General features: G+C 41.9%; 4 protein-coding genes and 1 non-coding gene across 10 annotated transcripts; 4 read left to right on the forward strand and 1 right to left on the reverse strand.

Annotated features, from left to right (window-relative positions):
* Nucleotides 1-1,405: 1,405 nt before the first annotated feature.
* On the forward strand, nucleotides 1,406-9,107 carry LOC115679014 (protein DGS1, mitochondrial). 2 transcript variants are annotated; one of them, XM_030602535.2, is made up of 14 exons: nucleotides 1,408-1,765; nucleotides 2,179-2,293; nucleotides 2,363-2,566; nucleotides 3,655-3,792; nucleotides 3,986-4,147; nucleotides 4,613-4,807; nucleotides 4,957-5,057; nucleotides 5,990-6,079; nucleotides 6,296-6,368; nucleotides 6,442-6,470; nucleotides 6,575-6,698; nucleotides 7,409-7,519; nucleotides 8,153-8,253; nucleotides 8,681-9,107. In XM_030602535.2, exons 1-14 carry the CDS (start codon nucleotides 1,539-1,541, stop codon nucleotides 8,799-8,801), a joined length of 1,791 nt encoding a protein of 596 aa, XP_030458395.1. In that variant the 5' UTR covers nucleotides 1,408-1,538; the 3' UTR covers nucleotides 8,802-9,107. The 2 variants fall into 2 exon arrangements, with proteins under 2 accessions (XP_056166152.1, XP_030458395.1); XM_056310177.1 differs by lacking the exon at nucleotides 3,986-4,147 and having other exon boundaries at nucleotides 1,406-1,765.
* Nucleotides 9,108-9,779: 672 nt separating this feature from the next.
* LOC115679022 (uncharacterized) lies at nucleotides 9,780-11,996 on the forward strand. The gene is made up of 2 exons (XM_030602550.2): nucleotides 9,780-10,150; nucleotides 11,583-11,996. The coding sequence occupies exons 1-2, from the start codon at nucleotides 9,965-9,967 to the stop codon at nucleotides 11,772-11,774; spliced, it is 378 nt and encodes a 125-aa protein (XP_030458410.1). The 5' UTR covers nucleotides 9,780-9,964; the 3' UTR covers nucleotides 11,775-11,996.
* A 1,711-nt stretch (nucleotides 11,997-13,707) lies between these two features.
* Nucleotides 13,708-17,590, forward strand: LOC115679017 (cysteine desulfurase 1, chloroplastic). The gene is made up of 10 exons (XM_030602542.2): nucleotides 13,708-14,083; nucleotides 14,326-14,459; nucleotides 14,552-14,711; nucleotides 14,995-15,181; nucleotides 15,495-15,640; nucleotides 15,717-15,789; nucleotides 15,922-15,985; nucleotides 16,249-16,348; nucleotides 16,846-17,004; nucleotides 17,117-17,590. The coding sequence occupies exons 1-10, from the start codon at nucleotides 13,865-13,867 to the stop codon at nucleotides 17,285-17,287; spliced, it is 1,413 nt and encodes a 470-aa protein (XP_030458402.1). The 5' UTR covers nucleotides 13,708-13,864; the 3' UTR covers nucleotides 17,288-17,590.
* Nucleotides 17,591-19,339: 1,749 nt separating this feature from the next.
* LOC115679126 (uncharacterized) lies at nucleotides 19,340-25,215 on the reverse strand. 5 transcript variants are annotated; one of them, XM_056310056.1, is made up of 14 exons: nucleotides 25,047-25,215; nucleotides 24,796-24,891; nucleotides 24,385-24,462; nucleotides 22,937-23,017; nucleotides 22,650-22,869; nucleotides 22,488-22,546; nucleotides 22,162-22,211; nucleotides 21,986-22,073; nucleotides 21,637-21,894; nucleotides 21,443-21,535; nucleotides 21,149-21,253; nucleotides 20,840-20,956; nucleotides 20,569-20,683; nucleotides 19,340-19,570 (listed from the first exon to the last, which is right to left on the reverse strand). In XM_056310056.1, exons 1-13 carry the CDS (start codon nucleotides 25,110-25,112, stop codon nucleotides 20,612-20,614), a joined length of 1,383 nt encoding a protein of 460 aa, XP_056166031.1. In that variant the 5' UTR covers nucleotides 25,113-25,215; the 3' UTR covers nucleotides 19,340-19,570; nucleotides 20,569-20,611. The 5 variants fall into 5 exon arrangements, with proteins under 5 accessions (XP_056166031.1, XP_056166030.1, XP_056166029.1 ...); XM_056310055.1 differs by having other exon boundaries at nucleotides 19,340-19,644; XM_056310054.1 differs by lacking the exon at nucleotides 19,340-19,570 and adding an exon at nucleotides 19,715-19,783.
* A 98-nt stretch (nucleotides 25,216-25,313) lies between these two features.
* On the forward strand, nucleotides 25,314-25,386 carry TRNAA-UGC (transfer RNA alanine (anticodon UGC)). The gene has a single exon. It is a non-coding gene; the product is annotated as a tRNA-Ala (tRNA).
* Nucleotides 25,387-25,534: the final 148 nt, after the last annotated feature.

Genomic DNA, 25,534 nt, shown 5'->3' on the forward strand with positions numbered 1-25,534 from the left:
GACTAGAACTTTGAACCTACTCAATTAGAGTCGATGCTCGATTTGTGAAATCGAAAACCAACACTATTGACCCTGTAATAGGACTGGCCAGTTTCGAGCCAGTTACAGGGTTAAATAAGGCTGCGAATGATAACCATTCTGTTTTTCTATTTCTGTTCCAGAAATAGGTTTGGAACAGAAATCTGTTTGGTAACGAAATTCCAATTTCTATTCCAGAAATAGGTTTGGAATAAAAATCAGAAGTTAAAATTTTTAGCTTCTCTATTTCTGGAACAGAAATCAGAAACAAAGTTTTTTTGTTCTTCTCATCACTTTCCCTCACTACTAGCCGTTCGCTCACCCGCCGCCGCCCACCGACCGCTGCTACCCGTCTCTGGCCGCCGCCGCCGGCCACCTTCTCCTGCCGCAGCCTACCCTCCTCCCCCTACCGGCGGCCTACGGCCGCCACCCACCACCAACCACCATCTCCCGCCGCCACCCGCCTTCCACCCCCGGCCTCTCTTGTCCCGCCACCGCTGCCCGCCTCTCACCGCCAGCCGCCGTCCACCAGCCACCATCTCCCACCATCGATCGCCCTCCTCCCACCGTCGGCCGCCGCCCGCTGTCCACCGACCACGATCTCTCGCCAGCCGCCGTGGGCTGCCGTCCACCGGCCACCGTCTCTCGCCGCCGGTTGCCCTCTTTTGGCCGCCACCCACCTCCCACTGTCGGCCACCGTTGGCTGCCGCCCGCCGTCCATCGGTCACCATCTCCCACTGTCGGCCATCGTCCTCCTGCCGCCGCCCGCCTCCCACCACCGGCCACCGTCTCCCGCCGCCCGCCTCCCACCTCCCGCCACCGTCTCCCGCCGCCCGTCGACCACCCGAGAAGAAGAAATTTTGTGCCGTTATCAAACAAATTTCTGTTTATGGAACAGAAATTTTGTGTCGTTATCAAACGTATTTTTTTGCTAAGAAACTCCTCCAGAAACAGAAATAGAAAAATCAATTTTTGGCCAGAAATTGATTTCTGAAATAGAATGGTTACCATTCACAGCCTAAGGAATCCGCCGCTTTTGTTTTTTGCTTTTAGTGACATTTAGTTGGATTGAGAAGCAACAATAGCCAAATCTCCGTGCTCAAGGGCACTGACCTGTCAAAGTGAACAATCACTTTTCAAATAAAATTCAATGCAATTGTCGAAACTTTCGAGTTAGATTCGATGGACATGAAATTTTTGTCCAAATTTCTCGCGTCAAACTCTATACACCCACCATTTCCTTCTCAACAGTCTAGCGACCTCTATGGCGATGCATCATGGCATAGTGCGTCTTCGCTTTCTCTTTGTGGCTGGGAGCAGTTTGTGAATTTCCATAAAATCAAGGGCCTTACGCGCAAATTGCAGGGTCAAAACATTCAAACGCTTCTACTCCTCGCACTCCAGAGAACATCTTCCTCTCCGCCGCACTGCAGAGTCGCAGTCGGCTCCGTCGGTCGCGAGCCGAATCCACTTCCTCCCCATAGCTCAGACCAGAGCGCTGCCTCATTCCCCGTGCATCCATGGAGGCTCCGGCGCCGGAAACCGGATCGAAGGACCTGAAAGCCCTCGCCTCGCTGTACTCGAGCTACGTCTGGAACCGCCTCTTCGGTTCCTCTCCCTCCCCCGGCGGTTCCGGTTTCCTCGGGAAAATCTCCGGCCTGTACCGCCGGACCGCTCGCCCGAGGTCCCGCAGGCGCACGTCCCGTCTTCCTCTTCCGCTGCCTTCCAATTCGGCCGACCGCTCCGTGTATGGCCTCTCTCTTCGTAGATTTTCTCATCCGTTTGCCGAGGAATTGCCAAGGAAATGGGAGGACCTGCGACTTTTAGGGAGCGATTGGAAATGTAGCTTGTCGCGGTCTGCGCAGTTGATTTGAATGTTCGGTTTTGCAGGCTGTGTAGATTGTGCGAACTGTAGTCGGTCAATGTGTTATGCACTTCGTTTTCAGTTTGATCGTATGTTGTGTGAATCACCGTGATCATGTCTTAGTGGTTGGAAGGTATATTCGCCGTGGAAGTTGCACGGAGATTGAGCAAGTATCTGAAAATCTGCTTTAGTGGGGAATCGATTGCTTATTATGGCTGATGTCAGTTGGAATTACTAGTTCTGGTTCGTGCTTCCAAGCAAAGGCTCTTAGCTAACTCTCGAACGGTGTAATGCAGGGTTTTGACCGAGGCATCTAGAGTTTACGATGTCCTGGAGGATATTATGGCACATATATTATCGTATCTGCATGACATTCAGAAGCATTTGGAGTTTTGGCAAACGCGAGCTGAGGTTATACTTTGCCACTGTTCAGCTGTAGTGGTTGAGAGCTTGCTTCTAATTTCATCTTTCTGAATTCAGGGTTCTAATGGTCGAAAGATGTACTTCATGATTTTTGAGAGAGGGCCTCTTGCTTTCGTAGATGAAACAGTTCGGTTGTTACAACAATCTGTCGCAGAGGGTTATTCATCGCAACACCTTTGCCGCTCTGCATCAGCACACATATCTGAGAGGATAACCATTTTGACTTACTTGAGATGTTCGCTTGCTTCTTTTCTAGCCGAGGTTTGCATTACTCGATTCTTACTTTTAGCTTGATTGGTTAATACTTTCTCACGTAAAGTTCTGAACGTTCATAGCACATTGATAGCCATTAGCTGATCACTTAGCAGTTGTGTAGTAAATGGTTAGCAAACATTCTCTATCCTTCTGGACTCAATATTGATCCTATCCACCAATTAGATGATCCTGAGACATATCTTTTTCATTAGTAGGTCGCACTTGTTATCATGTGTTGATTTATGAAATGACTACCACAATAATTCCTTGAAGGAAATGGGGAATCTCACATGACCGATAGTGAGACCCTATAATTTCATGAGGTTGGCTATTGTTTTCTATCCTTGCTTTGACAAGTTACCAGAATTAGGCGTAATCAGTATATTTAAGTTCCTGTCTATCTCCTGTATATAGTAAGGATGCTGAATTAGCTGGCGTCGGTTGGGAACATTTGAGTTTGCTTTCTTCTAGATTTTTTGTATTTGATAGTGATTTAGAATTATATTAGATTCTCATATTATGCTGCATTCTAGTCGCTTTACAATCTTGGCTGGTTTTAGAATGTATATTTCCTGAGTGTAAAGGATGCAAACAATCATTTTTTTTGTCTGGTTTTCTTCTTGCCTCCACCTGTTACCTCTGTGAACTCAATATCTAGCTTGAGAAATGAATATTTTGAATGCTTGGAATTTAATGAAGGATGGCTTTACACTGATGAAAACATAATTGGGATTTGTGATATAAAATTTTCATCTATTTATCTATCATATGTGTCAACAATCGATCTGTTAGGATGTCTCAGGCTCTTAGCTATTAAATTCGCATCTTGTCATCATATTCGAGTCACTTATATTATTTTTGTGTCATTTGTAAGTTGGCAATGAGCACAAATTTAACCAATCTAAAAAATAGGTGTCTGTAAGATATTCGGTGATTTTACTCATGTTTTTGTCGTGCATGTCTACAGCTTTTGCTACCATTGTTCATTAGATAGGTTGCTTTGGACATGCTTATTGTAATTAACCCAATTTTTATGCATAACAATGTCCATGGATGCAATGACTTATTTTTTAATTCGTCCTAAGGGATTTTAGGTCTATGTTGAAGTTGACAAACGGGGAGAAGAATTGGTCAAAAGCCCGGAGAAATCTCTTCCATCTTTATTGGTCGTTATGGACGGTTTATTTTCAAAGTTGGAGGAATCCATTGGCTCTTTGCCCCTGCATAATCAGGTGTGGGCTTCTGTTACTAACCCTTTCCTTCCCCGTGTTACTTATCCTTGGTCTTCAGATCCTCTCTAGAAGTTACCTTGGAATTTTGCTTAGAGTTTTCCCTTTTGTTTTACGCCAAATGCTGAAACCTACAGAGGCTGATTCTCTTTATATACCAATATATGAAAAAGTTTTCATTTCTTTTCACATGCAGAATAATTCTTCTCCCGATGGAAGCTATTCTCATCGGCTTGCATTTCATAGTTTGCCCAAAGTAATTCAGGAGGGATCTCAGTGGACAGATTGTGAAATTAGTGATGCTATCAATTTGATTTACCAGAACATACAGAAACTTGAGTCTTACTTATCTTTTGCGGTAAGTCTTAGTTACTTTTTACACCAAATAAACTGCTTACATTACTAGAGACAATAGAGCTGTGCTGGTAACTCAACGCTAAATATCAATATGAGTTGAAGTATAGTTGATGCTTGCCATTACAGTTATATATTATTTACTTTACATGTAATGTACTACTGGCATAGTCCTTGCCTTTACAAAAGTAGTATGTTAAATTTCTTTTTCTGTAAAAAGAAGAAGGAAATAAATAGTTGATATGGAGATGGAGATTGGAATCTTTTTACGGGAACATTTTCCTTATCATTCTTTTGGTGAGACTGCCACAAGGTCTTAACAGTGGTCAGAGCTGTTTACAACCTCCCAAAGTCTATCTGTAGTTATCATTTTGCAGAAAGGACTGGCTAATTTATTGACATTGATTGAATGTCTTCTTGCCGATTGGAGCATTCCCCCGTGCGAGTAAATCTCTCTTTCTTTCCTTAGGTGGCCAAGTACAAGAAGCCAAGAAAAGTTACTCAGTACTGGATTAGCTATACATGTGGAGCAGTTGGATTTGCTGCCTGCTCTATGTGGCTGGTCAGGCATAGCAGCTTGGTGGGGAGTTCTGATATTAACAACTGGATTCGTGAAGCGAGGGACTCTACACTTAGCTTTTTCAATGATCACGTAGAGCAACCGGTATAGTTCCTTGTGCTTTTCTTGTTGGTTTACGTATATATTTAAATCAGTATACCATAGATATCAGGGATTTGAATTGCGCATATAGTTTTTCAAGATGATGGAGATACAGAAAATAATGGAACTAATAATTAATAATACCTCATCAGCTTTTGTCCATCAGAGACGAACTCTTTGAAACATTCAGGAAGAGACATGAAAGTGCGATGGAGCTTGAAGAAGTACATTTAACTTCCAAATCTCTCCATAGGTTAGTTTTCTGCTAATTCTTTTTTTCCCAACACGGAGAAGATTGCACATTAAAGTAAGAACTTGGTATTATATACTTCAGTTTTTTATTTATGGGAAGACTCCGATGGGCTTCACTTTCGGAGAATGCTTTAATGAAGTTTCTTTTGGTTCTGTAGACATAACATAGGTATGTGTTAGAAAGTCCAACCCAAAAGCTTAAGCTATTAGGTGAAGAGAGACCACATAAATATAAAGAGCATTTAGAACCCGTTGTCAATCGATGTGGGATAATACTTCAACACTTCCACCCACGTGCAAGCCGGATTACGAGCAACACGTGAAAAGAGATCATATGAATATAAAGAGCATTTATGATCCGTTGTCAATCGACACGGGATAATACTTCAACACCCCCACTCACGTGCAAGCCGGATTACGAGCAGCACGTGAAACTTTGACACCACACATTCACATGAAACTTTTACCACTCACATTCGCGAAAAGGATAGCATTGGCTCTGATACCATGTTAGAAAGTCCAACCCAAAAGCTTAAGCTATTAGGTGGAGAGAGACCACATGAATATAAAGAGCATTTAAGACCCGTTGTCAATCGATGTGGGATAATACTTCAACAGTATATGAGAGGCAATGCCATTTTTCTTTTGATATACTTGTCAAACTACACATGGAACGGGAAGGTAAACAGACCTTGAGAAGTACTACACATAGGGAGAAGCGAAGTCCATTGCTTCAAAGATTGCCTCTACCTAAGCCCCAACAACAGAATAAGCAACAATTCATATAGATTGACTTGCGAATGCCATTTTATTTGAAAGGAATACAGAAACTTACCACGTTTCTTGGCTTTTGGTTCATGATTTGACTTCCAAATTGATTTTTCCCCCTTCATTCCTTCTTTCTTTTCTGCTAACATCTTCTATCATTAGCAGAATGTTGAAGGCTTTCAGCGAGCAGACTGAGGGCCAGAAGCTGCCAGAGGATGCATCTGATCAGCAAATGCTAGAAATAGTTATGGCCAGGTATATGATTAGTAAAAGACTATTTAAAGGGATGCCGGACTTGAAACATTGCAGTTACAATTTCATAAGTGTCAGGTCTTAAATCGATTCTCTGTGATTTTAATATCTACTGGACAGAGCTTTCATCTACTTTTGCAAATGCTGTTATTTTGATACTTTCCTTTGGCTGATAAGCTCATGAAATTCCAAATCCCATTCTTCATCTCATTATTGTAGATATGAGAAGGAACTGATGCATCCTGTGAAGAATCTTCTTAGTGGAGAGCTTGCCCGTGCTTTGCTCATTCAGGTAGTACAGATAATGCTTAGTGGTTTTACTTTTTTGGTTCAGGTGACCGTACCATTTATTTTTGTGGCTGCAGGTCCAGAAGCTAAAACTGGATATTGAGACGTGAGTTCTTTTATATGCTACTTTTGGCCAGTTGATATTTATCAGCTTCTAATTCACTCACTTTCTCTTACTACTTTCGTCTCGTGATTTCCTATTGTCATCAGGGCAATGCTTGAGCTTAACCAGATACTTAGAGCAAATGAAATCAACTTTGCAATTCTAGCTGCCTTGCCAGCATTTTTCCTCTCTCTTATTCTGCTAATGATAATGAGAGCTTGGCTAAAACAGGTGAGATGACCATGTGGTGTGATTTCACAAGCAAGAAATGTGCTTTTTACTTCACTTTGATGATCTATAGTACTTACTAGCTGTGTGAGTTGTTTGCTATACAAGCAATGGTGAACTGTCGTTATATATCTCACTGTGATGGCATTTGGATTACATAGTTGGCATATTGTTTTCTAGCTGCACTTTGACCAATGAGAGTGACTAGGAACATTTTGCAACTATTTCTTGAAATTGCCGCATCATGTATAAAGACAAGTTAGATTGCTCCAATCTTACTTTAGTCGAATCATATATAGTTGCAAAAACATTTTTGTTTTGGCATGCATGCACTCCATAAAACTCTAGTGTACCTATATGATCACGTTCATCTACTGAAAATTGCCTGCGATAAAGTTAATGTTGTAATAGCACTTCAATGTGGTCTAAACGCGAAACTTGTGTATGCTGTGGCCTCAAAAACCTCCTCTGCTTTTCTTAGCTGTTTGAGTGTCTGAGTTAGGTGCTGATTTTCTATTTAATCATTTATTTTCCAGGGCACTTTGCACTGTTTTCTCATGTCTTGCTTGCTATTCAGTGCATATGTGAAAGAAAAGGATGGTGTCAGGACTCACCCATTAGATAGAGGTGTTGTGTGGACTTATTGTCTGTGCATGTGTCCACTGTCCGCCATGTGTTTGTGTAATTGTTAAAGCTTTTTCTATTTTGTCCAGGATACTAGAGCTGAAGGAAGAGGAAGAGTTGCTCGTCTGCAAAGGAGGTTACTTTTGGTGGAGATTGAGAAACGAATTATGCAGTACCAGAATTACATTGACCAAGGACTAGTAAGGCTCTATTATTCTTACATATTTACCGCCAGTATCAGCTACACAAAAGTTCCGCAGTAATAACGAATTGGATCGTATTATATGCATCAGATTGAATGCAATGCATATTGCATATTTTCTGTCCTTAGTGGTGAAAGAGATGCATTTCTTAATTTTTATAAATTTCTTGATGGACTACAGTATCAAAATAGTATAAAAGTTTTAATTACTGGGATTATTATCAGTAGCAATGATAGCATCCATGGTAATATTTTTAGTTGCTGGTCATTTCTTTTCTCGTGGTTTCTCTTTAACAGTTCAGGAAAATGGAGGAAAATGCTCTAAGCTTCTCCGTAAGGAGTCAGTCAGTCGTTAGTTAGATTGACATTGAACTTGTTAGTTCTCTATGAAGTAAGAGCACGGCAACATTATCTTCTTCATGGTTTGATAATGCTTCGCACTAGATTTCGCTTCTAATAATCGAGAAATGTTTATGTTACTCTATATGCAGAGTGCATCTCACACGACTTCACGATAAGGAAGAAAAGAGCAATTCATACACTGATTCTTATTCAATTGAGAGAAAGAGAGAGAGCTTCAGTATGTTTTTTTTCTCCATCCATCAAAAGGTGCTGATTTATGCATATACAGGAAAATGATGCACGGTGCATGTATGGCTTGATGTTGTACAGTCTAGATCGCCTATACCTTGCTGTTGAGAGGCATGCAAGAGCAACTGGGGAATGGCCATGGTTAGTTGTTAATCTTTTCTTACGAATATATGCTCTCTAACTATTCATAGTACCTGCTTGCTATGCACATTCACCATTTGGTACATGTATCGAGAGAGATTTTAAGTAGAGTGCATGGTTTGGAATCTTTTGCATAATCCCAAATCATGCACATCCCACATTTAGTGTGGTTTTGTTGAGCTTGATAATTTTCTGGTCAGGACGAGAAAATTTTATTGTGCTGCGATTGAGACGCTTTTTTGCTTAAGGATATCTAACTCTACTATGTTAAAACTATAATGTGGTTAGTGAATGAATTTAAAAAGATTGGTTGGATGCCCATAATTTGGGATAGTGTGACTATCGTAATGAGAGATAAATTGCCAGCCCTAGTCTAGAGCGTTAAACTATTATCTGCAAGAGCATCCTAATATTCCGAGTTGAGCAGGTTGAGACAAGATATCATCGACTTGGCAAAGCCTGGCCTTCAGACGACGTACAAGTTCAAAGTGACATCACGGATGGAGCGGATGTATGACTGCCTGCTCCCTTCACCAAAACGCAAGTAGCACCTTTGAGCGTTCCACAGACCCAAAACTTTTTGGAGGGTCTGACAATTTTATCTTCACACAGGATAAAAGCGATAGGCAAATGTATTGAATTTTGTTTGGCTAATTTTAGGAAGAGGAAAGTGATTCGCTCGTCATTAGTTCCTTGCCTTCAATTTGAGGAACTTCTTTTTCTTTGTTTCTTTGTTTGCTTAGAAGGTGTCGGACTTCGTGGACATAGATATGATCTCCATGTACTGGCGTAGTCACAGTAAATTGCGCGACATCTGGTAATAAGAGACAATTTGCAAGTGGAGCACGACTTAATGCGACAGGGCTTTCCTTGTGTTCTTTTCCCCTAGTACTATGCTTTTACCACAATCTGAATGCATTACACAAGAGTCCAGTCGTCCTCATCAGATTTCATGGCTGATGGGCATTTGTCTGACGTGCAAGGACTGATTGGCAGTGTCCCAAGTTGTCTGACCGATTGGATGAATTACACTAACAGGCACGTATTGCTTCCGGCATTTTGTTCGATTTCACAGAGAATGAAATCATTCCTTTTAAGAAGGGGAATAGAAGATTATGTCGCAAGCACGACCACCTCGAGCGTTATTTTCTTAATCCACAACAAAGAGGGGTGAATTGTGGTGACCATTTGTCAAAGCCAGAACTTGCGCCGATTCATCACTTTATTTCAACAAGGGGAACGTAAGTTCTAACTTGACACTAAAAGAATTTTGATAGTAACTCGCCTTTTTATCTAATAATTTTAACATTTTGATAGTGATAACAATCAAATTTGACGAGAGTAGATGTGAGCGATGAGTAGATTGATTATTAAAAACGTTTATGTCAGCGCCGGTCGTACCACGTATGATGATTGACGTCCATAGCATCAATTTCCAGTCAAAACGTAAATATGTTTGATTTAGAATTAAATTGGCGTAATGTACTGCTTAGCAAATTAGTGGGAGACTCGAAAAGAGGCCCAAAACCGGCCCAAAAGGGAGGCTGCGCGCTCGAATGGCGTCGCCGCTCGCACTTCTCGGCCACGCCCGACTAAACAAAAAAACCCGAAGGGACTCTCCGAGACAAAAACTGTTCTGATTCTCTCGATCGAAGCTTCCGGTTTGATCAGCGTTGATTTTCTGGAGAGGGGGGTTGAAGCGGAAGACAAGATGAACAAATCGAAGGTGTTCAAGCTGGCGAAAGGGTTCAGAGGGAGGGCGAAGAACTGCATCCGGATCGCGAGGGAGAGGGTGGAGAAGGCGCTGCAGTACTCCTACCGGGACCGCCGCAACAAGAAGCGCGACATGCGCTCCCTCTGGATTCAGCGCATCAATGCCGGCACTCGCATCCACTCCGTACGTTCTAAGAACCCTTCCCCCACACACCCTCTCTCTCTCTCTCCTCTTGTTCACTTGGTTGTGGAGGTCATTTGATGAAAAGCTTTGTTTACCGGTGACTGTGGGGTTGGCTTATTTGCTGCGGTCGGTTTGCCTGCGTGGATTCTCGGGTTGTCTTGTCGTGGAAATGGGTTTGCAGCATGGGGAGTTGTTGTGATGGTTGGAGGCTTGCCTTGGGAGTCGCTGTTGTTTGTTTGTCCACCAAGTGCTCGATAAAATGACGCTAAAGCTCGAATTCCTTCGAACTCGCAAATTTTATGAAGTTTCTAAAGCCCATCGTCCCCCAAAGTCTTGAAAGCTTGGCCAGTCTGTTCTTGTTTTTGGGTTTCTGTTTATTGATGTTTCCGATGATAGTTTTCCTCAAGTTCTTCACACCTGACCCAAGATTGCAGCTATCTTTTGTTTGCAAGAATTAAGTGATCTCGAATTCATAGAATGTTTATACGACGATCTGACTCCATCCTCCTACCTGTTCTATGAAGGATTAAGAGTGCATTCAGTTGTGCTTCTCCAAATTAGAACTACCAATAGGTTGTAGTATGAATACATGGTGTTTTTCATAAATGTTGCTGCGTAATTTTTGAAAACCCATTTGATCTGACCTTTATCTTGGATGTGTTGTTTCACTTGTTGCCTGTTCGCTTTTAAGTCTGATTTTCCAGTATTCACTTTTTTATTTCTTCGTAGCCTGCAGGATGTCAGCACTCTGCGGTCCTTTTTTCACTTTAGCGGTAGTCAAGATAATTCATCTTAAACCCTCCATCCATTTACTAATGTACAGAATGGCTAGTAGTTTGAATTTCTTGCCAAAGCAATGCCCCTGTCCCTTTCTTTAAACCCAAAAGCCCCTCGAGAATATGGTTTCCTTCTAAAAGTAGGATGGATAGTTACTCATATCTCTGTCCCAAACTTCTGATAGATGTTCCAGGCAGAGAACTGAGCCAGTTCTTGTCTCAAATGAAATTCACAATATGTGTCTTACCAAATAAATAATAAACACAACGCGGGAGCTAACTGCAATAGCTGGAGCAAAACTCCTGGTTCATCATAGTTCTTCAACATGTCTTGCTTGTGGGCATGCAGTTGTATTCATCCTTATGATTGTACCCGTTGCTATTACTTCTAAAACAAAATCGTGGTGCTTTTTTTACACCTAGAAATGGCAATGAGTCCTACTCAGGAACTTGGGAATGCGATGATAGAATTCTGGTCATACTATTATTCAATGTTAACCTAAGTTCTTTAAGTCTCCAATCTCGTCACTTTTCTTATTGACATGGAACTGGAGCATTTCATATGCTTGTGAATTTTATGCTCTGGCACTATAGCTTGTGTCTTCTATTAGTGTCATTTTATCTATTGCTGAAATACTCCTTTTGATTTGTTTCAGGTCAACTACGGCAACTTCATGCATGGACTAATGAAGGAGAACATTCAACTGAACAGAAAGGTCCTGTCGGAGATCTCAATGCACGAACCGCATAGTTTTAAGGCCCTCGTGGACATTTCTCGTAATGCCTTCCCTGGAAACAAGAATGTGGTTCATGCACCTAGGAAAGTGGCTGTGCCACTTAGTGTCTAATAGTTGACTTGTCATTCCTGTCTTACTCTTAGTCTCATGGAAACAAAAGGTGCTTGTTGTTCCTGATGTACCCTTTTGGGGGCAGCGGCAATGGGAATGGAAGTTATCAATTTTATTTTCGTATCTTCTTGCCGGTGCTCCTTCTCTCTCTTGCTTGTATCTCATAGAAAAAGATTCTTTGGTGATCCTTTCCATATATATGAAACATTTCCCTCTGCATTAGTGCCGCATTACTCTGTTGCTGAATGTGCCTGTGAGATATGCATACCAAGATTATGCCCATATCTATAAAGGTGAAACCAAGTTGGTGATATAACTGTTCTCTCTTTTGTTTTTTTCTTTTGGGGTCTTTCTCTAGCGTGACAGTTCAATGAGAGAAAATAAGAGGTTTTGTCTATCTCCTTTTCTCATGGCATGATGTCTGGCATGGGGTGAGGCTTTGGTTTATGTTCTTATGGCAGACGGAGAGTTCACTTCCTGGTGTCTGTTATTTCGCGAGTTCAATCTGCCGTTAGCCTCTCCGCTTTGTTGTTAAAGCCGGTGACTTGATCACCTGTTGCAACTTTTGCAGGCATTATTCCTCTTTAGTGTGTCTTAATTCAGACTGGAAAAAATCCCCAGGTGAATTTGGAAATTTCATAATAGAACTAGGCATTTCAATGTCTGAAACTCCGCTAGATCAGAGGGAAATCCAGGATTATTGCAGGCGGATTCATTTCTAGTTCATTTGCATCGATTCTGGCTTCATATCACGAGTACGCATTTTAGAAGTTCAATTTTCATACTTTCTGTAACATAGAAGAGGGGCTTCATTTGTTATATCAATATGGAATTAGTAGATATCTCGACCATGCTTATGGGGCTACAAGATAAAGATACGTGGAAGTAGATGCTAGTTCTGGCGGCGGCTGAGCAAGGAGTTTGGAGGTACGTTTTGATGTTTAGGATTTGGATGTGGTGGATTTGAGAAGATAGGGAGTGCGTTTTTGGAAAGTGAAATGACGGTCTTGTAGATAAATGCACAAAATTTCCTAAGTTGAGGTAACAAACTTAGGTATGTCTTTATAATAGAGTGAAATTTGAGTGCGTTTTTCGTTTTTTTTTCATTAAGTTCAATTGTGGAACCATAGAGTTTGTGGCATCGCTAGTTAGTAGTCACTTCTTGAGGCTAGTTGGTACATTTACGATTCGATTAGGGACCATTTAACTTCCCATGACAATAATAGTGGTGGCCCTATTACGAGTGATGTATTGTATTTATATTAAATGATGTGGTAGATTTTTATGGAACGTTATATATGGAGCACATGTTTAAATGTCTCTCCACATTAATATCGATATATCTCTTATCACTATAGAAAGTTTTTAACTCGGAGTGACGAATGCTATCTAGGATTTTTTAGCACAAAGAAGAAATTAGAAGGTCATTTACTTATGGGTAAGAATACATAAAAAAAAATGAAAGGAACAACAGCACATTTTCTTCATTTCTGGTATGATTTTCTTTTTTCCTCTCTTTCATCTAGAAAATTAAATATTTAAAATCAAGTCATGGTATACTGAATATGTAGGGGTAATAATATCGGTAATCCTTTTATACTGAAGATGTTCCTCGTGTTAACATGACATGTTTATTTACATTCAGAAATGGTTACAAATATAAATACAAGTAAAAAAATTTCATATATAATAATTTCATGTCTTCAGGGTTCTGTACTATATTATTCCTTTAATTAACATATCATATTTGGATCTTAATATTGCCACATAATCCATAAGCATTTTATGTCGGGATTAAATCTAAATTCGACACAGTGCAATTGTGAGAGAAAAATAAAAATACAGTTTGGAGACTAATAAATCAAACAAATAAACAAAAAATAGGATGAAATTGTACAAATATAACGAAAGGTCACACGTTCGTTATAAACAGAACGTTCCGGAAATAGGATGGTGCGTAGCGTGCTGTGATCTTCGGCTGCCCTCGCACTTCCTTCCCCGTCGTGTCCCGTCTTCAACGTTTCATCATCTCTCTCCTCCGGCGCTTCGCTTCTCGCTCCTTCGCGTTTCGCGCGAGAGAGACGACGGCGATGGCGGTGGCGGAAGGAGCAGCTCTGAAGCTCGCTCCTCTCAGACCGTTTTGCCCTAATTCCACCCTCCTCACCCTCACCACCTCCTCTTCTTCTAGGGCTTCCTTCCGCAGGCTCTCTTCTTCCTCCTCGGCCGTGCTCGCCGACAGCCACCCCTCCGCTTCCGGCTCCCTCTCCTTGGGCCACCTCACCCGCCCCGATTTCCCCATCCTCCACCAGGTTCTCTCTCTCTCTCTCTCTCCATCCTCCGCTTCTTAGCTGTATCGACTTCTCATTCTGCGCTACGGCGGCGGCGATCTCCGGCGCCGCCTCGTCGCTCGCGTCGCCGTGGTCTTGTTTCGTCGATCGATCGAATCGGATTTCTATTTTGGTTGCCTCGACTCTTTTTAGTAGATCTCGTTGGCGGTGAGTGTGTGCATGTCGGTTGCCGTTTTGATTGCCGCGACTTTTGCGCTCCTCAGGAGGTGAATGGCTCGAAGCTCGTCTACTTGGACAACGCCGCGACGTCGCAGAAGCCTAGCTCCGTCTTGAAGGCCGTGCAGAAGTACTACGAGGCTTACAATTCCAACGTGCACCGAGGGATTCATTTCTTGAGGTAGCTCGTTGTATTGCATTGTATTGTGCGTTGAGTAACTTTTTTTTTTTTTTCAAGCTTCTGTTTGTTAAATGATTCTGTTTCTTATCCAGTGCAAAGGCGACGGATGAGTACGAGTTGGCCAGGAAGAAGGTGGCCGAGTTCATCAATGCGGCAGAATCTAGAGATATCGTTTTCACGAGAAATGCTACTGAAGCTATCAATCTGGTGGCCTACTCCTGGGGCCTATCGAATTTGAAACCGGAAGATGAGGTAGGACTGTAATTAGGGAGTGTGCGATTGTTCCTGGGAGTGCAATAGTGATTATGTGGCAACTCCTTTGTGATCAAATATTCCTGCTAATTCAAGTGAAGATCAGATCAATGGCGAACTAAAATTTATCGAATGACTAGTGACAGGATGATGTGTCGACATGGGTCAATTTGTTGAGTCTCTGTATCTTCTTAAATACCGTTATGTTTGTTTCTTCGAGAAGAACCTATGGAATTGCTGAACATGATGGCGCTATTGTTAATGTCATGCAATCTTCTCGCAGATCATACTCACAATTGCTGAACATCATAGCGCTATTGTCCCTTGGCAAATTGTCTCAGAAAAGACCGGCGCCATTCTTAAATTTGTGGACTTGGATGGAGGCGAAGTACCAGACGTGAGCAAATTAAGAGGAATGCTTTCGAAGAAGACAAAACTGGTTGTAGTTCATCATGTATCAAATGTGCTTGGTAGGTGAAGTCCTTGCATGTTATATAGTGATTCTTTACTTTGCACGTGTTTCAGTTGCGTTTAATATAGATAAGGTGGTTATTTGATTGTGGCTACTATATAGTGTTGGTGAAGAAGCATTGAGATGGTTTATGTGATAATTAAGGATGATGATAGTATCTTTAGATGCCATTAAATATGATGAGTGTAACGTTGAGTAAACTTTTTTGGTGCTTACAATAGTTCCTATAACACCTGGATTGTTTCATCTGTCCAATGGAAATGGAAAAGGATCTCAAATGATTATGGTTTATCATAATTGTCTCTTGGCAGCTTCGATTCTGCCTATCGAAGATATTGTTCAATGGGCACATGATGTTCAGGCTAAAGTCCTTGTGGATGCTTGTCAAAGTGTGCCTCACATGGTGGTTGATGTCAAAGCCCTTGATGCTGATTTCCTTGTTGCCTCATCTCACAAGGTTAGGTTCCTCCCTCTGCGTTGAAATGTTTACTTCATTGATAAGTTTGTGAAGTTCTGGAATGAACATCCTTCAGATGTGTGGGCCTACAGGCATTGGATTCTTGTATGGAAAGAGTGAGTTGCTGACTTCCATGCCTCCATTTTTAGGTGAGATTTCTTTATACATAGAATGTAGGATTTATTTTTCCAGGGATTGCTCTTTTGTGTGTGTGCGCGCTGTGGGCATGTTTGTTTGAGATGTGCAAGTTGGTGATATTTCCTCCAAATTCTGTTGTGTAGGTGGTGGAGAGATGATTGCTGACGTCTTTCTGGACCATTCCACATACGCGGAACCTCCGTCCAGGTTGGCATACTCGACCCATCATAACCTAGATTCTGCTGATGACAGGTGGATTCTTGGGCTCTGGGAACCTGTTGGGTTTCTGAGCATTGCATTATAAATAATGTGATGTAAGAACTAGTCTACATACGTTCAGTTTAGAGAGATTTTGTTTCTCAGGAACTCTTAATTTTGTCAACCATCTTCCTTAACACTTTACCTTCTAGTGCCCCCTCTATTTTTCCCTTTTTCTGCCTTATAAATGATGTTGATTTTACTTGGAATAGGTTTGAGGCTGGAACGCCTGCAATTGGGGAAGCAATTGGACTAGGAGCAGCCATTGATTATTTGTCTGAGATTGGCATGCAAAAGATTCATGATTATGAGGTGATAGTCATATTGCTGTGGCTTAGGGAAACTGGTGTTCTCTGTTTCATGATGGACATTTGTTTTTGAGAAGGAAGCATGTTTATGAAGGAGACTTCATGAATGCATTTAGAATTTGCCTGTACTGCAAGAGTAAAGTGGCCGTAGCATATGAGGAAAGGGACAGTGCTTGTTGTGTCGTGCGGGCTTGTTTTTGTGTGTGTGCACATGTAAAGTAGCCATAGATATTTTGCACGTTAATGTAGGAAGAATCTCTTTTCACAACTTGTTAAAAGCAACTTATTGGTCTCCTAAATCTGGTTGAGTATAAGTCAAAAGCTTTTTCGTGAAAGCTTGTTGGTTTGCAATGTTGCGGAGATTAGGCACATGATGGACTCTGCGACTTGAGATGTTGTTTCCTGCTGTTCTAGACAAATTGGGACTAGAGTCAAGATATAGTTTTGGCCGATGTATTCGTCACTTGGGATGGTAAATGATTATTTTTCTCCCGTGTGTAGATGGAACTTGCAAATTACTTGTATGAAAGCCTTCAATCAGTTCCAAGTGTTCGTATATATGGTCCAAAACCTTCAAGGAATATTGGTCGTGCTGCTCTGTGCTCATTCAATGTTGAGGGCATACACCCCACTGATATTGCAACATTTCTCGACCAGCAGGTACAGAAACAGTTATGGTAGCCAGAGTTGTCGATTTCCAGTTCTACCATCTTGTAGTAATCTTTCTTTTTTCTGTGATTTCTCTTTTCACTGCTATGTTTCTTATTTTCAGCATGGGGTTGCCATCAGATCAGGTCACCACTGTGCTCAACCCCTCCATCGCTATCTAGGAATCAGTGCAAGTGCACGTGCCAGTCTCTACTTCTACAACACTAAAGAAGATGTAGACAATTTCATTCAGGCACTCAACGATACAGTCGTTTTCTTCAATTCTTTCAAGTAAAAGTTGCCTCCCTATATTATTTTTTTCAGGGACTTGTGCATAAATATGTGGAAGTTGGAGGTGGATGGGTTTTCTTTTCGCATCTTTCCTTTTCTTCCATGACTTTCTGGATAAAGAGGAGTCATGAGTGTTTAGATATTCCTTCTATCATGCCATTGTCAAAGTGCTTACTTCAGGAATTCTCTGGGGTAACACTTTGCTTCTAAGTTAATAAAAACCTACATTGTATCCATTGTAAAATAGTGTCGGCCGAGTTTTTAAGTTTTGGTCACTTGATTCATGTATAAATCCAAGTTAATGTTTCGGGAGTATGCATGTGGTGGTCGATTGTCTAACCCTCTGCATTGAAACTGTAAGTTAATTGGATTTAGCATCATGTCGACAGGGTCTAGACAGAATATCAGAAGAAAATCTGGTAAGTTTCAAGCCAAAAAATTGTATTTCCTTGCAATTTGCTTGACATTATGCCTCTCTCACTCTTAACAGAGCTGAAAACGGTAACATTTTTCATTCTTCTCTGTCGTGTGCAAAGCGGGATGCACTTTGGACTGTTAAAGAGGTCGGTTCTCGGGTACAAAACCCGGAAGCCCGCCCCGCCCTTTTTGTGCCTAAAAAATTATGGCGACAGGGTTTATTCTTGCGCTGGCCCGGCCCAACTCTTTGGGCCTAATTTGGGTTTGGCCGTAACTGGGGCCTGGGCTGGCCCAGTAACGCGCCTTAACTTCGGCCGATCAAGGCCTAGTGTCCAAATCATTGGGCCTAACAAGGGCCTGGACGGCTCCAGTAATGGCCATAGCCTGGGGATTGGCCCAGTTTCCCAACTCTTTGAGGGCTCAAAGGTGGGCCTCGATAGGCCCAATGCCGACCATGTTGGGCTACGCCCGACCTGGCCCAATTTGAGCCAAATTTAGCCTAGTGGCTGGATTGGCCCAATATATACCTCAAATGGGCCTTAAATTTGGCCAGGTCGGACATGCCCGGGGTGACCCAATAGCGACCATAAGTGGGCCTGGATAGCCTCCTTATCGGCCCCTAACTTGCCAAGCCCAATATGGCACAAGTTTTTGGGCTAATTCTGGCCCAGTGGGCCTTAATGGGCCCAAAATGATCTAAGTTGGGCCAAGCCTGATATGGCCCAACCCAGTGGGTTTATTATGCGCCTGATTGGCCCAATATGAACCTTAAACGGGCCTTAACTTGGTTAGGGCCTGGCTAAACTTTTGGGCCTGTTGGGCCTCTATCATGGCCCCAGTGTTGGGGCTTGAGTTGTGCCTGGCTAAGCCCATTATTATTCGGCTTTTTTGGGTCAAATATAATTTGGCTTAACTTGGGCCTATTTTGCATTTTGGGCCTGGCCCGTTCCACTGTTTGGACCACAGAACGTCTTGGGCTTAGGCTTTCCCAGCTTCTGTGGGCTGGAAACCCAAATAGGGTCGAGGTCGATCATTAAATTCGCCCTACCCGATGTTTTACCAAGAATTGAATGACACTCCCGGGTACTTAAGATAGGCATTTCCTGACCACATCATCTATTTGGGTCTGGAAATTTTAACGTTTGCATTGAATGGCTTGGCCCCTAATTTGTCCCTCTGGTGATTAACAAATTCGAAACAAACACATTAATATCTCGGGTAGAGCAAATTTTGTCGCTAGCGTCGAAAAGCTCTCATATCGAAGCATAAATCGAGAAAAGCAACTGTTGAAGCAACTATAAAGGCTTGGGCGGTATTTCGCGACACACGTCCTCAGGCTACAGAATCTTTTCATTTCCTTTAAAAGATGGGACGAGCATTGTGCTACTTTCAAGCAAGCAAGGTATATTCCCAAACATCACGTGATGTCGAAGGGCCAGGCCCACCGGTTTAATCCCAGAAAACAGTGAGATTCCGTAATGCCCTTATCAATCGGAATCTTTACTTTCAGATTCTCTGGGAGGAAAGCACGAGAGACTGTCTATTCACCCCTTTCCATCCAATTCTTAACCTTCGAACCGCATCTCTACAGCTGCAAAAGCATTTAAAAAGAAAAAAAGACATGCTAAGGCAATTATAGTTCCCGGAATAAACTCCGCCAGTGGGTGCTTTTTGTTAGTGGTGAATGTAGTGGAGGGCACAACAATCACTCACTCCCGAAATCAAAAGCCTAGATCATCTTTATCCGGATTTCCCTTAAAATGATTAACCAAATAGAAAAATCACAAGGTAAACTGAACAAAAACCTTCAGATTTGGGAGTTCGAACTTCAAATAGCAGCGAAAATATCAGCTATACTGGCTCATCAACCCTGCAAGAGTAGGACCAATAAGCATCGGCCATTCTCATTGGATTGCCACTTACCAAATGCCCCACAGTTTGAAACTGGATATAGGATAGACCAACAACAGTAAGTCAAGATCCGGACAATAAAGAGATGAGTTGAAGACAATGATTCAACAAGGCACCAGAGCAAGCCTCACTGATATTGATACTTTTGAGCATCTTCATAAAGTAACACAACCTTATTCGACCAAAAAAATAAAAAGTAAATAAAAATTTAAAATAAACTAACAACCTTTCGCTATATGCAACAAGTACGAGATAAGAGTAACGCCAGGTACAATAAGACGTGTCTGCACAATTCGTACACTAAGTAATGCGAAAGAATGCAAACGGCAATTAAATTACCGAATCACATTTCACACTTATCAAGAGTGTCATATCACTTGATATATCAAAGTAAATCAGCTTCCAAAAAGGCAGATCACAGAAATTGCCAACAATTGCACATGAGAAACTTTTCACAGATGCCTTACAAACAGATTATCTTCTTTTTTTTTTTTTTTTTTTTTTTTATGACCCAGGGAACCCCCGCACGGCCGACAGCCGGGAGGTAAACCCTGGGGGCGACACGTGCTAGCCACCACACACGTGCGCCGGTTAAGTCACCCTGCGGCACCCGGGATTCGAATACTCAACCTTTTGCGAGAGGAAGAGTGCGCGCTCCAGTAGCGCCACCCAGGCGGGTGGTCAAACAGATTATCTTTGATAGAGAGAAATTTCAACAAAACTGATCTTAATCTATTTTGATATTCTCTAATCAACGGAATTTTTCTCCAAAATTCAGTATTGGAAACTTCAATGAATTAATAACGGTCGAAACAAACAAGCACAAGGATAGAACAAAAAGATTGGTATTTTCATCCCCACTGACAACCCTCTCTATATTGACTGCAAGCACAGCAGTCATCACAAAATCTTCCCTCGTGTGGATTAAGGAAAAACTCAGATACCTCAGTTAAGTACCTCAATACTAATTGCTCTTCCTAGTTAATAAGTACCCATTTTCTCATTTCTCCTTCTTAGCCAAGGACTCTCCCTTATACTCACCGCCTGCAATAACGACAAAACCTGCTCCAACCTGGAATAAAATGCAATGAATCGATGAGTTGATTTCAGCCTACCACAGGACTACATGGCTATTAATGGACATGCAGGCTTTAGCATGCACATGCGGGCTTGCGTCCATGTGCATGCACGCGCGCGCATGTGAGAAAGAGACCAAGAGAGAGAGAACCTGGCAATCTTTCAAAACAACACGTTCTTGAAGCTGTACGTTACTGCAAACTACAGACCCTTGTATCGAGCAACCATCTCCAATCGTAACATGGTTCATAACAATTGAATTAACAATCTGCATAGAGGAGAATAGGGAGAAGCAGAGGAGATCGTCTCAAAAACAATAATTTCCAGGAACTTCTTATATTTTTGGCTGCTTTCAATACTTAGCTAAATAAAGAAGTTACAGAAAGATGGAAGACATTGTTTAGCTTTTTCTTTATTATTTCCTTAGCTTGATCTTCCAGTTCAAGTAGAATTACCATACCTTGACATTGGAACCTATCCGGCAGTGACGGCCTATGACAGATCGCTTTACGCTACATTTATCCCCCATTTGAGATCCTTCCCCAAGCATACAATGCGGTCCCACCTATCACAATAAAACCACTTCAGGACACTCATACATAAACTTGCAATATACATGAAACAATATGATTTTCAGCCAAAAATAGGCATCTTGTAATCACCCTTTACTGATTAAAGGAAATACTGATGTTAAATCTGCATTGGCTTCTAGATGCTAATAGGATGAATAAATTGAATTAAAGTAACAACTCACAGTAGTTTTAGATCCCAGCTCCGCTGAAGGATGGATAATATTGTTATGAGCAGAGAAAGAATAGCCTGAAAGATGATTTACCTCTCCAATGACCTGAGACATTTTAAAATATCAACTCAACAAGACGAAGCGGATAATATTTCAAGTTGAAATTGGATAGGTGGAAAAAAATGAATCAAACAATAGACGCTCACATCACGATTGATATCGCTAAATGCTTGGATGGAGTTCAAGCGGGCGCAATACTTGCTTTTGCTGGCAATGTATACACAACATTTATGCGTTCTTCGAGCGGGGGCAGAACCATATGAACCTAACTCATGGAGTTCATGGAAATTTGGCCTCGATGAATTAGACAGAATTTGTGACAGCAATACTTGGTTGTTCTGGGAAGCAACCTTATTTCCAATCTCTTCGGGTTGCGGTGCACCATTTAATAATATTTCGGATTTCTAAGGTTCAGATAGGAAATGAATCAACTCTGGCCATATGTAATTATCCAACCAACTGATAACAATTTACCTAGGGACTTCAGAAACTAACCAGCTGGCTCCGCACTAGATAAGGCAATAAATCCTCCTTTAAGCTTTGGAATGTATCCTTCTGATCTAGAATCTCTTGCAGTACAGTCCTGGGAGGAAAAAAAGACCGAAGGAAGAATGAGGGAAAGGCGTCCACTTATTTATACTTGCAAAATGAGGGGCAAAAAGTTATCAAACCTTTTGAAGGCATATAAATGGGCATCAATGAGATCAGCACGGATTTCCATCTGCATTAGAGAGAAGGATGACTAGTTGATGCTAATACCCGCAAGACATTAAGAATGTAATCAATATTCCTTTTAGTTCCCATGCATAAATGCACCATGCATTACAATGGAGGCTTAAGGCAGTGCAGAACCAGAGTAGACTGCTCTTCCCTCTTTTGTGACATAATGAAGGCATGCATGAGGGTATCAGTGTCATCTTTATCAAGCAACAGGTTTCTGGGCATTATGCAATTAACCAGATTAGCCATAGGAAAAGTTAGAAGAAACATTGACTACCTCGCCTACTGCACGAAGTGTACTCTTCTGAATACGAAGATCGTTCTCAAGTTCAGCACCTGCAATTAGCAAAAAACGCCGCCATATGAAGTTTCTAAGTATGCAAGCAAATGTCTCCGGAATATCCCTAATTTGTTGTTACATTATATATATATGTTGAACCTGTGGCAATGTATAATAGGAACTGCTTTGAGCGGTCCAACCCTATGAGGTTGTAGCGTCCTGCTTTCTTGGTTTTGTCCTTTCCCCCAGAGGATCCTGACTCTGCAGGACCACTTACAGGAGCAGAGCAAAGCATTGCAGTTACCACAGCATTGTGTCGTCTATGTGCAGCTGCCACAGCTCCAGGAGGCACATCAGAAACAAGATCACCACTCACGACCTGCCGAAACATATGTAATGGAATTAATCATTTATGTTGCGTAAAGAAAATTTTAAACAGGTATTACCAAGATGTCTTTTGCAGTCAGATGATGTGCAATGGCTCGAAGGGCTCCAGCTGTCCCAATGTCCTCAGGTACGGCAGCGACCTGTAGCATAATAGTATATCCCTAACTCTTCATAAAGAAGATTATTACCAAGAATTGGTTTACTTGACGCATAACTTAGATTAGGAAAGGGGAGCATAACAGGATTGTGTTATTGGCATGACACTAGTGGTCACAACTAATAGTATGTTGTCTGAGTGGCTGGATTCCAAAAAAACCACATTTATATAAATGGTCCCGCTAGAAGGCCTGAAGTAGAATAAATAATCAAAAGATTATGCTATCGCACAGTTATGTACCACAAGCTGCAAGATATCTTGGTAAAACAATCAGCATACGATTCAATAAATTTGATTATTTGCTAAATTAATTGAAGGGCAAAACCTGAAGTACATAAGACAGTTGCATTCTTCCAAGTCCCAAACAAAATACTTTCCGAACTGAACAGTATAAGCCAGACATATAAGTTATAAAGAAACTAGATGGGGATATTAATCTAAATGGTCAAACTCTTCAAATCTGGGGATTTCCAAACAGTACTGCCAGCTCAAGTCTGTATCATCATACAGAACATTACTGGCAGAAATCGATTCTCAGAACTTAATATTGTGGGTGCATCATAACTAGCTATGCTACTCTACTTTCAGTGGCCCCATCCTAGATGGAGAGCCATCAGCCAAATCTATGTCACTAGAACAGAGAAAATGAGGCGACAACCTCAAAAGGGGCAGCTAATCACTTGAAGAGTAAAATCAAGGAAAGTCAAAATCAGATGATCACTAGGCCATGCAGAAGTTTTCCCAGACTTTTAGAATAATTTGGTCTTGATTAGAGTTTCCACTCCCTTATACTAGAAATATGTTTCAGAAAAAGTTTTTGCAGTACTTAACAGTACTCAGCTTAATCAGAATGTAAATCATCAAGACGCAAACTAACCTAGGATTATAATGCCCTGCTTTCAGGAAGGATTAGGACCATACATTGCAGGCAGCAAATGAAGCTGTTTTCAAGGACTCGAAACAGATGATTGAAACTTCAAGGGAAAATCTTGCAACTTTGAAATGCTTACCATCTTTCAATCTCCTGAATCCATGTACTGTACAAACAGGAAGGGGCCTATTTTCGGTTACTATAATGTGAGCTCAGTGTAAAAGCATTTGCAAAAATGTTTCAGCAACCCCTTTACCCTCCAAAGCACAGCCTCAGCGCTTAAACATTTGTTACGAAAAATGTCCAACTATGTCAATTAAATTAAGCATTACATATCATAACACTATGTCTCTTCTCTTGAAAGCTATTTTAATGTTGTTTCTCTCCTCCTCATCTCAAATTGGCTAGGAATAAGTAAAGGTAAACTACCATGATTGGAACCACTCGATGCTATACTGCAGTGAACTACACTCACATACCTCAACATGCAGACGGTCCACATAAGCGCCCGATATCCAGCCTCCAACAAGGAGAGCCGCATCCTCTCCTTCAACGACCTAAAAACCACAACACGTACACACGCTAGCATCAGTACCAGAAACAATTAGAAGCACAAGATAAAAGACGCAATCAGCAATCCTGACCAATTTCACATCACAGGAACAGGAAGAACAAACTCATAAACCTATACTTGAGTTTAGATCATCTACTGCAATCCAATTACCCTTGGGAAGCCCCTCACAATGATCTCGCGAAGCAAAAATCAAAGCTAATTTCTCTTTCCGAGAGAAGAACACGAAGCACCAAAAAGTGCTCGCGAATGGCGGACCGCAACATGCCGGGAACCGCGATTAGGGCAAAAGAAAGAGAACGAGCGAGAGAGGACTCACGACGATGAGATCCTTGAGGTTACTTTGCTCCAGGAGCTCGAGGACGTAGGAGAGGACCGGGCGGTTGGCCACCGGGAGCAGCGCCTTGGGCACCTCCTGCAACGAATCCGACCGGGGGAAAAAAGAACAACGAAGAAAGATGAGAAAAGCCTTCGGGAATGGTGGAGCGAGGAGGAGGAGGAGGAGGAGGAGGAGGCATCATCAGCTCCTCGAGGGAAAATCTCCGCCGCAGAGAGGTGGGAGGGATTGACCTTAGAGACGAGAGGGACGAGCTTCTTCGAGAAGCCGCCGGCTAGCACCACCACCTGGAAATCCATCGGCGGCGGCGGCGAATCGGAGAGCTCCGTCGGTCCGCTGGTGCGAGCGAGCGAGAGAGAGTGTCTTCGAATTGAATTGAATGTTCCTTTCTCTTTCTTTTCAGTTTTCCTCCAGGACTGGAGTAGAGAGAGAGAGAGAGACGAATTTAACATCGCAATATTTATAGTAATATATTAAATATTGGGGAATATAAATCAGTTGGGGATGTAGCTCAAATGGTAGAGCGCTCGCTTTGCATGCGAGAGGTACAGGGTTCGATCCCCTGCATCTCCAAAAGTTTTCTTTGCTTTTTTCCGCTTTTGATACAAACACAATCCAAATATCATTATATCAGTTCCCGCAGATGCTGTTTCGGTCATTTTTCTCGTGGGCATTGATGATGGTGTGCTCTTTTGATGTCTTGAAGCATAATTTTATCGCA

This window comes from Syzygium oleosum, unplaced genomic scaffold (assembly GCF_021117445.2).
Source record: "Syzygium oleosum isolate NSW1041296 unplaced genomic scaffold, Sole_v2.1 Sole_v2.03, whole genome shotgun sequence".
Classification (NCBI taxonomy): Eukaryota; Viridiplantae; Streptophyta; class Magnoliopsida; order Myrtales; family Myrtaceae; genus Syzygium; species Syzygium oleosum.

Coding starts and splice junctions, on each gene's coding strand:
- LOC115679126 (XM_056310056.1), bottom strand. CDS start 25,112: ATGGATTTCCAGGTGGTGGTGCTAGCCGGCGGCTTCTCGAAGAAGCTC. Junction 20,957..21,148: donor GGATAGGTTCCAATGTCAAG/GTATGGTAATTC, acceptor TCCTCTATGCAG/ATTGTTAATTCAATTGTTAT. Junction 20,684..20,839: donor TTGTTTTGAAAGATTGCCAG/GTTCTCTCTCTC, acceptor ATTTTATTCCAG/GTTGGAGCAGGTTTTGTCGT.
- LOC115679022 (XM_030602550.2), top strand. CDS start 9,965: ATGAACAAATCGAAGGTGTTCAAGCTGGCGAAAGGGTTCAGAGGGAGG. Junction 10,151..11,582: donor CCGGCACTCGCATCCACTCC/GTACGTTCTAAG, acceptor GATTTGTTTCAG/GTCAACTACGGCAACTTCAT.
- LOC115679017 (XM_030602542.2), top strand. CDS start 13,865: ATGGCGGTGGCGGAAGGAGCAGCTCTGAAGCTCGCTCCTCTCAGACCG. Junction 14,084..14,325: donor ATTTCCCCATCCTCCACCAG/GTTCTCTCTCTC, acceptor TGCGCTCCTCAG/GAGGTGAATGGCTCGAAGCT. Junction 15,182..15,494: donor TCATGTATCAAATGTGCTTG/GTAGGTGAAGTC, acceptor GTCTCTTGGCAG/CTTCGATTCTGCCTATCGAA.
- LOC115679014 (XM_030602535.2), top strand. CDS start 1,539: ATGGAGGCTCCGGCGCCGGAAACCGGATCGAAGGACCTGAAAGCCCTC. Junction 4,808..4,956: donor ATGATCACGTAGAGCAACCG/GTATAGTTCCTT, acceptor ATACCTCATCAG/CTTTTGTCCATCAGAGACGA. Junction 6,080..6,295: donor CTAGAAATAGTTATGGCCAG/GTATATGATTAG, acceptor TCATTATTGTAG/ATATGAGAAGGAACTGATGC.